Source organism: Podarcis cretensis (genome assembly GCF_951804945.1).
Source record: "Podarcis cretensis genome assembly, chromosome: 14".
Classification (NCBI taxonomy): Eukaryota; Metazoa; Chordata; class Lepidosauria; order Squamata; family Lacertidae; genus Podarcis; species Podarcis cretensis.
Window position 1 is genome coordinate 31,182,133 of NC_137183.1, and position 13,095 is coordinate 31,195,227.

Consider the following 13,095-nt stretch of genomic DNA (forward strand, 5'->3'; position numbering starts at 1 on the left):
AACCGTTGGGTAGGCATAGAGGGAAATGCCAACCAGCTTAAACAAACAGAGGCAGAGTGCCTCAGGCATTCTGGGATCAAAAGTAGGGTGAAAATTGGGGTGGGCTCAACATCAGCCAGTTAGGTCACCATTTAAAGGTAAAGGTAAAGGTAAAGGTAAAGGACCCTTGGATGGTTAAGCCCAGTCAAAGGTGACTATGGGGTTGCGGTGCTCATCTCATTTTCAGGCCGAGGGAGCCAGTGTTTGTCCACAGATAGCTTTCCGGGTCATGTGGCCAGCAGGACTTAACTGCTTCTGGCGCAATGGAACACCGGGCCAGAACCCAGAGCCCATGGAAATGCCATTTACCTTCCCACCACAGTGGTACCTATTGATCTACTTGCACTGGCATGCTTTCGAACTGCTAGGTTGGCAGGAGCTGGGACAGAGCAATGGGAGCTCACTCCATTCTGGAGATTTGAACCACTGACCTTCTGATCGGCAAACCCAGCGGTTTAGACCAGAGGAAGGCTAAGGAAAACCAGCAGACTGCTTGTCCCTTTTCTTCCCCAGGTCTTCAAAGCTGACTGCCTTTCCATGCTCCACCTGCCAAGGTGTGTGTGTGGAGAGATATATTTGGGGCAGAACACAGCAGATGCTCTTGGCAGCTCCAGGAAAATATATTGCATGTAAATTGCAATTCGCAGGTAGGGCTTCCTTGAAGTTGACAGTGGTAGCATTTGTGCTGATTCCTCAAGAAAGCTGCTGACTGATCTTCGCTATTTTGCAATATGAACAAAAAACCCCTCCCATGTTCCTCCCTCCATATATTGCTCCCTTCTCCATGCCTTCCTTTACCAACAAAAGGCCTCTGAACCACAAATGCTGATCCGAATGTGTTTTATTGGTATATATTTGCTTTCCTTGGACCTTTCAAACATTCCAGATATCGGCCGCCCATCTGTACAGGACATAGACTGGTGCTGCAGCTGGAAAAGCAGATTGCAAACTCAACCACACATAATCTTCATGGTGTCCAGAGATCTACCTCTGGGCATGAGAGAGTGAGCTCATCCTACCTGCAATGTCAAAAGCTGACCCACAGATGGCAGATGACGACCAGCACCTTGGGAGAGATGGAGGAGGGGGAGCATTTGCCTCTCCCCACCTGACCCGGAGTCCTTGATGGGAGCGTTGAAGATGCGAGAAAAACACAGAGCCCTCCCTATACCCACAGAAATGGCTCCGGGCCATCTCTTCCAACCACATGGCAGGAAATGGGATTCCAAGCTATTTAATGCATGCACACAAAAACAGACAGCCCCCACCCCAACCCCCCCAGCATCACTCAATACAATCCGGATGGAAGAAGGGACAATGGTCACAGTCTTCTCAAACACACTCAGGTTCGCCGTTTCGTGCTTGGAGATTTCCCACAGAGGTGATTTCGGGATGACCACAGCGCGCAAGTGGGATTTCCACGGGGGGACCAATAACCATGGGGTACTCCCTACATTCCTGATGGGGCCTCCTGGCAGTCCAATGGGAACCCCTTTTGCTGTGCATGTGGCAAAGCTACAATGTCTGTTCTTGCTCAAAGAATGAGAGGTCTGGGAATTGGGGAGGCTCAGCGGCAGTCAAACCAAAGCCACAACCGCTTGGGCTTAGCAAGTGGAGATTCGAGGATTTTAAAAACGAAACGGAAAAAACGAAGTCCTCAACCCAGGTTGCCCATGAGGGGCAGGACCCCCGCCGAGGGTTTCTTCTGAAAAACAAAGTTTCACTGGTTACACCATCACAGGGGGCGGGTCATGTCATGCAGTCTCAACGATACACCTCTATACATGGCAGCCAGCAGGGCAGCTCTGACTGCCAGGACTCTCAGCCAACCAGGGGCGAGGCTGGCCTCAGACTGGCGTGGTTCGTCTGTTGCCTGGATTGTTGTGTAAGGACTCCTTGAACTCTTTGGGGAGGGAGTTGTGAATCTGTAAAAACCCGTGATCTCTCTCTGAGTTGAGCAGTGTCCCAATAGTCAGCTTGGAAGGATCCCTGGAGAGGGTGAACATGGAGATGTCGGTGGACGGGATGGTGTTGAAGCCTTTGCCGATGGGGGACAGGTCCCTGGACCTGGGCTCTGTGGAGCGGGAGCTGGATCTCCTTCGGAACCGGTACCGGTAGGTAGGCAAGCGGGCAAAGGTGGACTTCTTCAGCAGCGCCACGGAATGGGTTTTGGCTCGGATCTGGCGGTGCTTCTCGATGTACATGTGGACGGCAATCACCCCCACCATCTCAGCAATGATGAAGGATAAGGCCCCGAAGTAGAAGGACCAGCCGTAGGAGTAACTCTTCTTGGAGTCGCTCTGCCCAGGGTCCCCGGCGTTGGCAGAGATGTAAACGATAATCCCGATGATGTTGCTTAGCCCTGAAGAGAAGAATCAGAGGAGGACTAAAGTAACTTTGTGTCCGGGAGCCAACAGGGAGAACAGGTCATTTGCAGAACAGAGAAAGACAGTGACATGCTGGTTAACTTATGATATACAATATACGACATACAATATCTTTATTGTCATTGTCCCATACAGAACAATGAAATTGAAAAACTACATAAAACATTCAACCCCCCCTAAAAACTCTGAAACCCTGTTTTAAAATACAATATACTATAGAGACTCCTTATGCTGCGTTTAGAACCAGAACTGAATTTGAGTAGAAACTGTTTCTCAGGCGGCTAGTCCTGGTCTTTATAACCCTATACCTTCTTTCAGAAGGCAGAAGCTGAAAGAGATCATTTCCGGGGTGCGTACTATCCTGTTACAGTTAGTTTCGTTATTAAAGAAGCAGAGCAGAGAATACACAGGGGCTTCTAAGGGTTGTTCCTGTCTAGATGAAGCAGTTGCCTGGACTGGATTGTAACTCCCTGCCTTCACTCTCTAACCCAAAGAACGCTCTCTGTTTTTGCCTGGCTCTTTGCTCTGTGACATGCAGTAGATGCCTTGTTCTAGGAGTGGAAGGGAAGAGGCTTGCAGGCTGTCAGCAGAGAAATTGTCAGGGTGGCTCTGGTGGAGCTGTCAAGTCTGATTCCTGTGGGCTGGGGCACCTGCCTGTTTCCTCCTCTTCATCCTCCTCCAAGCTCCCAGCCTCCAGCACTTCCCAGCTTTCCCCCTCCTCTGGGGTGTGGCTGATTTCCCACCACCAGGAACCAGGATCCAAACCCTCTCTCTCTGTGCTTTCCCCCGGGGGCTCTGGTCAGGTGGCTTCTGCCACTCTTCCCCATACAGCCAGTTCCTGACACTTTGCTCATCCAGTCAGAGGAGATGAATGGGACTCTGCAGTATGCAAGGGATGAACTGGTGGCACACAAACACCAACATATTTGGGGAAGTCATGCTATTTTCATTTCAACTCCAGGAAGGAAACACGTTTGCTCTCCACCCTTCTGCCTCCATATGGTCTCTTCCAACTTTGCATGCCTATGAATGGGATAGCTGGGTATCTGTCCCCCAATAGGGCCATAGAGCAGAACATCCGCCCTGGAAGCAGAGGGTTCCAGGTTCATCCCCCACATCTCCAGGTAGGACTGGGAGTGTCCACTGCTTGACAGCTGATGGAGACCCAATGCAACAACACTGAGCTAGATGCACCATCAGTTTGACTCAGTATCAGAGAGCTTCCAGCATTCCTGCCTGACACCAGCACCAGCCAGCACCCCAGGGGCATTTTCTGGGCTCTGTGTGAAACTGGAGGGGGGGCACCCTTTCAGCTAACATGCATGGGGCGCCCCTCCCTTGCTTCCTTGCCACAGAGGAGCATTGTGTTGCGTTAATGAGCCAAGAGCGTTTTGTTTGCTGCTTTGCTTCTCTACTCCTCTCGGCTGAAGAAGTGAGAACAATGCTCTCTGTCTTTTTTTTAGGGTGGAGCGTTTGCGGAGGGAGCCCAAGACAAAAGATTTCCTGGAGACAAAGATACTGTCACGAAATAGCCCACGACAGCAGTCAGGAAGGAAGCCATTTGCCACTCGCTCGCATTCCTCTCCAGATGGCTGCTCCTCTCCAGATGTTGAATTGGCCAGGGCAGTGCAAAGGCACAGCAGCCTCCTGGGAATGGGAGAGGCCTGGTTTCAGCAGGTTCTGCCAAACCAGTGTTTCCCAAAGTGGGCGGTACTGCCCCCTGGGGGTCACTAGGATTCTTGGGGAGGGGTTGATAAGAGCCATGGGGTGGGGTAGGGGGCACCAGAAGTGTAAATGACTATCAGCCTTTGAAAAGCTGGTATCACGGGATCACGTTCATCAGCTTCATTGAATTAATTAAACCACATAGTTTTAATTGGATTTTGAATAAATGTGCAATTAATTCTTACTGTTTCAAATTTTATTGTGTGACTGTCTTCCTTAGTGGGTCATGGATGTATACCCCTAGTATACCCCTGTAGTACCCGTTCCACCTTTGGAACTCCCTGCAACCGGATTGGTCTCATGTTTGACCTCCTTGCAATGGAAACCACTCTTCTGAATAATGCCTTTTATAGGGTAGGCCTGTGCAGGGGGTGGGGCAGCTGGGTGCACTTGCCCTGGGCCTCAGAGGGCTAAGCTGGCTGGGCTACCCTGCCAGAGGCTGCCTGTTTTTTTGTTTGTGTTCATAACTTTATTCTAACAAGACTCTCACCTTGGACCTCAGATAAGCTCTGTACAGGCCTGTTATTGGGCAGGGCAGGGTTTACCCAAGTATCTCAGAAAAATTTTCTTGTGTGAGAGCACAGTGGCCATTTGGGGTGCTGTGATCTCAAGTGATAACATACTGAGACATCGCCCAGAAAAAAGCAAAGTTTTCCCCCCAGGGCTGCAATCTCATGGTGCATTTTTGGGTGCCTTGTGAGTGTGGCCCTGAAAAAAGCATGACCTTGCACTGGTCACATGACTGACTCGGGAGCATGGAACATGTGAACCCCGGTTTGGGGACTCAAGGTGTTGGAGGGTATAGTAGGGTACAGGGCACTAGGATGAGTCTTTGGAACCAAGCCGGCTGTGGCCCCCCAAAGCTGACTGCTTCGATCAGTGGAATTTGCAGTACTACAGGTACCATAGCATACCTATTCTGCGATTGCAAGAACTTGACCATTTAAGGTGGCACAGAAAGGCAGCAGCATGAGACTGTCGAGAAAAGGCAGCCTGGAACAGGTGCATTTTGAAAGCTTGCTTGCAAGCCTGAACAGAATCCGTCCAGCTGGCAGTTCCAGAACTGTGGAGCCACCACAGAGAGAGTGCTTGTACTACCAATTTCATTTATTTTCCTGGTGGCCGTACAAGCAGGACCTCAGAACCTGGCCTTAAATATCTGGGCAGGATTGTATGGCTGGAGGGAGTCCTTCAGCTACCTTGGTCCCAAGACATTTCTGTTATTCAGTGGTTACCCTTTTACTGTGCTGTCCTGAATTATCTTATTTACTCCTCTGGCTGTTTCCCTAAAGGCAATTGCATTCTGCCAAGAAACAAAGGTTGGCTTAGCTTTCCAGAAAATGCAGAGCATCCTCAGAAAAGCACAGCATCTTCCAACACACACACACACACACACACACACACACACAGAGAGAGAGAGAGAGAGAGAGAGAGAGAGAGAGAGAGAGAGAGAGCCAGCTTAGCTAAGACATCACACAGGGCTTATCAGCTCAACCTTTAACTTCAGAATTAAGATGCTGCTGTTGAGCGCCAATTCTGAGTTTTGTAAAATACATCAAAGTACACAGAAACTGCTCTGAGAGGGATTCTGGGGCTCCAAATCCCTTTGAAGCTGCTGTTGCTGCAGCAGCAGCTCAGAGACATAAGAAGTTGCCTTATACTGAGTCAGACCTTTGACACTTCCAGCTCAGCATTGCCGACATTGATGGGCAGCAGCTCTCCGGGGTGTCAGGTAGGGGACATTCCAGACCTACCTGGAGATGCAGAGAACCGGACCTGGGACCTTCTGCATGCCAAGCAGGGGCTGTGCCTACTAAGCTTTGGTCCTTCCTGACCTAAGCAGCAGTTCTTGGCAAGGGTTAATGGGCAAGGAGGAGGAGAAGGAGGGCTCAATCTTCACACAGAATCACTGCATCCCATATCAAAATCTGGAGATGTCGGGGGATGAACCTGGAACCCTCTGCTTTCAGGGCAGATGTTCTGCTCTATGGGCCTTTTGGGACAGATACCCAGCTATCCCATTCATAGGCATGCAAAGTTGGAATAGACCATATGGAGCCAGAAGGGTGGAGAGCAAAAGTGTTTCCTTCTGGGAGCATGGAATTCAAATCTGGTTGGCACCCCACTGCTGGGAGTCAGCCTTGGCAGCAAAGGCCAGAGCTTTGATCTTATGCGGAGCAGCATAGACAGTGGAGAAATGACTTGGGACTCACCTGCCGATACAAAAAAAATCCCTGCGCTCAAGATGACATTGAGTTTGCTCTTGTAGAACTCACTGGCTGCCACACAGAGACCTCCGAAGAACAGCAGACCCACACTCAAGATGGGGAAGATACTGGATGCTCTCACTGCACCTGGACGAGGAGGAGGAAGGAGAAGGGGAAGAGGCAAATCCTGCTCAGACTACACTCATAGAATCATGAAATCATAGAATTGTAATATTGGAAGCCACCACAAGGACCATCTAGACCAAATTCCTGCAATGAAGGAATCTCTTGCCCAACATGGGGCTCAAACCCTCGACCCTGAGATTAAGAGCCTCATGCTCTACAGAATAAGCGATCCCTCACATCATTACCGTAGCATGTTAGTTAAAGTACTAGTGGAGGCTGGTCCATTCAGGCGACTGGTATTATGACATATTTATTACATTTGTACCCCACCTTTTCCTCCAAGGGGCTCAAGGTGGTGTGTGTGGTTCTCCTCCTGCTCATTCTATCCTCACAACAACCCTGAGAGGTAGTGGCTGAGAGAGACAGTTATTGGCTAAAGTCACACCCAGGGAGCTTCATGGCCGAGTGGGGAGTCTCAGTCTATGTTAGTGCTGGTTTAGTTGCAGGTCAGCACGGAGACTTAGAGACGAGCAGTAACGTTTTAAGGAAGCAGAATACAAACAGAGAAACCTATGGGCAAGACTGGCCCCAGTAAAGCAGTCTTAAACTCCGTAGGGGAGGGCTCCCCCCATTGTGCTCTCTCTGCTTTTTGCTCTTGGAGACAAGACAGGGGAGCTGAATACAGTAGAACCAGCTGGCTCCTGTGAATCTATTGCAACCTCAGCCCCTGCCTCCTCTTCCTCGGCAGCCTGTCCTATATCTGCAGTGCTTTCTGCCTCTTCCTCCTATCTCTCACTTGAGCCTATTGCTTGTTCTGCATCCAACCATTCTGCCCCCTGCACCTTCATCCTCTGACCTGTCTTCCATGTCCCACCACCACTCCTCTGGCTTGAAGCCTTCCTCTTCTGAGGCTTCTCTAGGGGGTCTCTGGCTGGAGCTTCTCACCACTCCTCATCATCCAGCCAGTCCTTGACAGTCTAGCACTCTACTCATTATACATGGAAGAAAGGCCCACCCATCAATCTGGAGTGAAACGTCACTTAATTGTAGCTCTTGAAATCTTGCTTATTCTTTGGGGGATGCTGGTGAGGACCCTGAAATGGCCAGCTAAGGTCCTTGTCTTTAAAGAAACTAGTTCAGCAACTGCCTCTCTTAGATTCTAATCCTCACTGGCTACAGGACCCCAAGAATGGGAAGGGATTTGGGATATCACCCAGACTGCTCATCAGCTCAGCTCTGGTGCAAGGACCAGAGAAGCACAGCTCAGTTCAGAGAAGCCTTGATTAAAGTTCCACCCACCAATGTCATGAACCCACCAGCTTAAAACCTGCCCAGGGCTTAGGCTTGCCTCTCCCTTAGTTTCTGTGCTGCCTTGAAGAACTCAGTGGGATGTGGGGGGAGGAAGTTGCTGTTAGTGTAGCTGTCCCTGGAATAGCAGAAAGTGCTTGTCAAGATATGACAAGCACTTTCTGGAAGCAATTGAAGACATTTTTGTTCTAATAGGGTCATTACCACGAGTGTCTCTTTGTTAGGGTTTTAGTCTTGTTTTAAATGAATTTGTTGTTTTTGTGTTTTAACTGGTTTTTTTTTATAAAAAAGTTTCTTGATTTTACATACTTTAGTAAATAATAGAATAAGTTGCCCCCTCCCCACTTTAATTTCCCCAACACGAGGTTTCAAAGCATATTTATTAAGAGTCACTTTAATAAAAGCTGTTCCACAGATTTCTATGCATTTTTGGTGGTTTATAACCATGTTCCTTTGACAAAACATATGTCATATAGCTAAACCACATTTTGTTAAAGTTATTGGATTTCTTCTGTTGTGTTATTTCCTGAACTTTGCTTGTCAATTTCTCCATTATAATCTCCGTTATAACTGCTTTTAATTAACTTGTGCATGAATTGCCCTGAGAGGGTGGTTCAGAAGGCAATGAAAATGGGTGGCCCCCACCCAACACTTACAAAGTGTTATATTCTGGGCCCTCCACGCGCAGAAGTGAAATAGTGGGAAGTGGGAAGCACCCTCTAAGCACCCTTAAATTGTCCTCTGCTGCACTCTCTCCAATCCAGACCAAAAATACCGTATCCAAAAATATCCACAACTTGAACTGAAGCTCTGGGGTTGACTGCAGGCTGGAGGATGAGCTGAAAAGTGGCTGGCATTGCTAATGTACCGCACACATCAGCTGTTAGGCAGGGAGGCTGAGCAGTCTAAACAAAGTCTTGCTGCGCCTCCAGTCTCTTCAGGGCTTTCTCCGCCTTCACTGATATCCATTTCAGGCTCTGGGGAAGACTCTCCAGCTCTCACCAGCCACTTCCAGGTTTGAACTGAATTAGTTATTAATTTCCTGGCGCCATGCGTATATGTGGTCGCGTGCATGTCGATCACATGTAAGTGGGGGGACGCCTGCACATTCATGATGAGGAGGATGAAGGACAAGGAGCAGGAGGAGACAAAATGAGAGTTAGTTGGCTCTGCCTGTCACTGGCTCTGGCGCCACCTACTGTTGGGCTCCCTTCCTTCTGCCCCACCAGTCTCTACTGCTCTATGGAGACACATTGTGACAGTGAGTCTGTGAAGGGCACTGTTCCCACATTGGTTCCGCTGCACACAAGCCAAATAATATCTCAACATGGGATCGGTTCTCCAGACTGACATAATTATTTCTTGCATTTTTGCTATTTCCTACATCTTGCCAGCCCAGGCAGCTGCCTAGATTTCTCCTCCTGATATTCAGGTAAGCCCTGGAGCTTTTAATTTACTGGGTACATTTTTTTGGGAGGACTAAATCCTCTGTCAAGTGATGGGGGATGAATTTGTTTGGTCTGCTTGTCACAGAGGACTGACTCGAATTGACGTTTCCAAATTCTATTGTGGATGAGAATGCAACTATCACCTGGGCTATGCACAGAGGCGCCAGCTTCCAAGGGTGATATGGGGGGGGGGGGCGGGCAATGTCGTGTGTGTGACATTGTGTGTGATGTCAGGGCATCAGAATGAGCTGGGGGCAGAACCAAATGTGGCAACAGTATGGCTTCAATGACTGGCAGCTCCTCCTCCTGCCATGGCCATTGGTGGGGGGCTGCTTCAGTCCTCTTTCTCCTCCATGGCAAGAGGAGAAGGAGAAGGAGCCAGTTACTGAAGCCATGCCATGCTTGGCTCCATGCTCAGCCTCTTCCGCCCTCTGATTTTTTGGGACATTAGGGGAGCATAGCCCACTACTAAAAATATTGGAAGGTGACCACAAGGGCTTGGCCCCCATGAGTTGGCACCTATGGCTATACAGTTTGGTTAAAAAATGTCTGCATAAAGATATGCATCTTTAGAATAAAAATGCATACAAAATGCATATTTTGGGGAGGAAATGCACTGGGAAATGTGTATTTTCCAGGAAACATTGGGTACAAAACACACATAATTTACATGTGGATTTTTCATGGGTTCTTTAGGAAAGTCTGCAAAAATAGGGGGCAGAACAGACTGAGGGAAACAGATAAGGATGGGGCTTAAGCCGATCTGTCCATCCCTTCACTCATCACATCCTGCCCAGGTGACTGGATCTTGAAACAAGTATAAAAACCTCTGATGAGGGATGGGGAGAAATTCAACTTTGTTTGCATTTGGATAAGAAACTGCCTAATTCACCCTTGAAGAACTGAAATTTGCACTTATTTAACAGTGCAGCTCTCCAGTCAAAAAAAATGTAGAGAAATGCCTACATTAGGGGAAAACATGCATAAAATTGATGAGAATGACATTAAGTGATGCATTATATTAGGAAAACACAAGATGAGCCTGCTGGATCCAGCCACTGGTCCGTCTAGTCCAGCCTCCTGTTCTTACAATGGCCAACCAGATGCTCTCAAGTAAGACCTGAGCACAACAACAGCTCTCCCTGCTTGTGATTCCCAGCAACTGGCATTCAGTGGCATGATTTTCCAGTGCAAAAAATACGCCTGCCATAGAGAAATGTGTTTATCTGGAGAAATTCACACAGAAAAGCTGATAAAGTTTCATGTGGATTAAAAGAAGAAGAAGAAAAAGAATCCTCAAACTGCTGCAGAAATACGAATTGAATTTAATATTGGAAAAACGAGAGAACCAAAAGGGACAGATTCGCCTATCCCTTTCAGAGATATGATCTTTTAATGATGTCAGTCCAAGGGAGAAAAGGACACTGTTGCAAATGAACGAAATAAGGAAAGTGATTAGTTAATGCACTGCATTGAAAAATACACCCCACAACTTATCCTTAATGCTCAGGGAAAATTCAAAAAGCTCCATCGAAAGTGGGATTCACACATACTCTGACAAGGAAATCTCCAGCTGGATTTTGCTGGCCACTCAGTTGTCTACAGGGGTGAGCCCCATCCCTTCTGTGTGTAGACCCTCCCCCCCAACAAGCACAGAATTGTAGTTGCCCGGGAGGTTGTAAACCTTACGCAGGAGGTATTCAGCTGCATCCTGTTCATAGTCAGCATCCTCTGGGAAATGATTGATTTGCTTACAGATTCCTCTGAACGTCCCTAAGGAATAAAGAAGAGAAAATATGCTTAAGAACACGATAAGAGCTCTGCTGGATCAGACCCCTGGCCCAGGCAGTTCAGCATGCAATGCTGACAACCCCCACCAAAACCCCCACCCTCTTGCCCTCTGTTAAATTGTCTCAGTCCATCTTAAAACTGTCCAATATGGTGACCATCACCAGATCCCAAGTGAATTTCATAGTTTTACTATGATAGGGTTGGAAGGCAACCTCAAAGGTTCGCCCACCCCCCATTGATGCAGAAAATACCTACAGCATCCCTGATAGGCTGCTATCTGGAATCTAAAAACCTCTAGTGAAGAACAGTCCACCATTCTCCAGGCTGTTCAGTTCCCCTGCCAGACAATTTTGATTGTTCAGGTTCATAAGTCTGCTCTTCTAGCCAAAGGCCATGACAAACGTGTATTAGTCAACAGTATTGATAATATAGCACAGGACATACATCCATAAAATAAAAATCCATAATATAAAAAAGATTTTGCCAAGTTCCTGAGCATTGTGTACCTCTGACAGATCCAATTCTATTATTTTGCCTTTTTAAAATCCAATTTGCCAGCATCCACGCTGTAAGAGACAGAAGTTACCAGAGACACCAACACAATCAAATCAAATCAAGCCAAAACCATTTATAGCGATTTTATCTAACTCCTTTTTCTTCCTTCCTTTCTTTTTTTGGCAGACAGTGCATAGAGGGCCACTCTCTGTGTTACGCGGTTATTATTGTCACTCAAAAGAAACTGAACCATTTCTGCCGGGGTGTTGCTACTTGCTTATGTGAAGAGAGGTTTCAGAAAGTGATCTCTTGTGTCTCTATAATAAGGGGCAGGCTAATAGAGAATGAGAGATGTCTTCCATCTGAGATGGACCATAAATACCAGGTCTGCCTGAGTATAGGAGCTTGTTTTAGCAACCAACCATCCAATACGGCAGTAGGTATCATATGGAGATACAGCTCAATAAAGTCATTTCTTAAGGAAACTGGTGAGAGTTTGGTGAGAGAACCAGCTCTAAAATGCTCTGTCCTCATGAGTGGGTATCAAGGGGGAAATCTGGTGTTTCTAATTAGTTGTAGGTCCCTTCTGGATTCTATCCAGAAGAGCCAATCCCTTAGTTGACACGTATTCAAGGTCAAAGCAGAGCTCAGATCTGGAAAATAATGATAGTCTAGAACATCTGGACAAGCTGCTTTCCAGAATTGGTTATCACCCAGTTCCATATAGCACAGGAAAATGCTCAATAGGCATATGGTAGTAGCAATTTAAAATAAATATCCTTTAACTGAGCACAGTCTGCTCTTGCCTTAATTGTTGGCCTCTCGGATTCTGTATAAAGAAGAGCTGCTAATATTCCTGATGGTAGAGAGTATAGCTTCTGAAAAAAATAATATTCTGCACAGTTTCCAAAATTTTAATGGACTTCAAATCAGAGCAAGTGCTTTGCTACCAAATATCCTTAGGTTCAATCAGCTGCCCTTCCTTATTGCAACAGAACATCAATGTCCCTATGGCTTTCTGTGCTTTCACTTTCACTGTCTTCATATGACACCTCCAGGAGAGGGTTTCACTAAAGGGTACACCCAAGTATCTAAACGAGTGAATTTGTTCTATAACTTGCTGATCTAAGCACCATTTATAACTAGGACTGTGCCAAAAATCATAATCTTGGTCTTAATTCTTCTGTTAACAATATGTGCTGAACACCTCCAATAGATTTTTTTTTTTGGGGGGGGGGCCCAATTGGGAAAGAGAGAGGAACACTAAATCATCTGCATACATCAATATTAAGATATTTCTGTGCCTAATTACTAGAGAGGGGGAGTTTGAATTGGCTAAATATGGCACCAGATTGTTAATATAAACGTTAAAAAGAGTGGGAGCCAGAGTGCAACCTTGTTTCACTCCTTATGACATTTTAAAAGCATCAGTCATACCACCATTTAAACCTATTCTGACCCTCTTTTCTGTATTACTGTATAGTTCTTGGATCAATAGCAGAAGTCTGCAGTCAATGATAGCAATTTGAAATTTCTCCCACAGTTTGTTTTGATTAATAGAGCTGGATG

General features: G+C 47.0%; 1 protein-coding gene across 2 annotated transcripts in view; it reads right to left on the reverse strand.

Annotated features, from left to right (window-relative positions):
* Window positions 1–862: 862 nt before the first annotated feature.
* Window positions 863–13,095, reverse strand: part of CACNG3 (calcium voltage-gated channel auxiliary subunit gamma 3) — a 63,544-nt gene continuing 51,311 nt past the window's right edge. Inside the window, exons 2-4 of one of the 2 annotated variants that reach the window (XM_079952816.1) lie at window positions 10,930–11,013; window positions 6,365–6,499; window positions 863–2,401 (exon numbers count right to left, since the gene is read on the reverse strand). In XM_079952816.1, coding sequence (XP_079808942.1) covers window positions 1,887–2,401; window positions 6,365–6,499; window positions 10,930–11,013 — 734 coding nt within the window. In that variant the 3' untranslated portion in view covers window positions 863–1,886. Of the gene's footprint in view, window positions 2,402–6,364; window positions 6,506–10,929; window positions 11,014–13,095 lie in introns of both variants that reach the window. The other variant, XM_079952815.1, reaches the window with a different exon arrangement.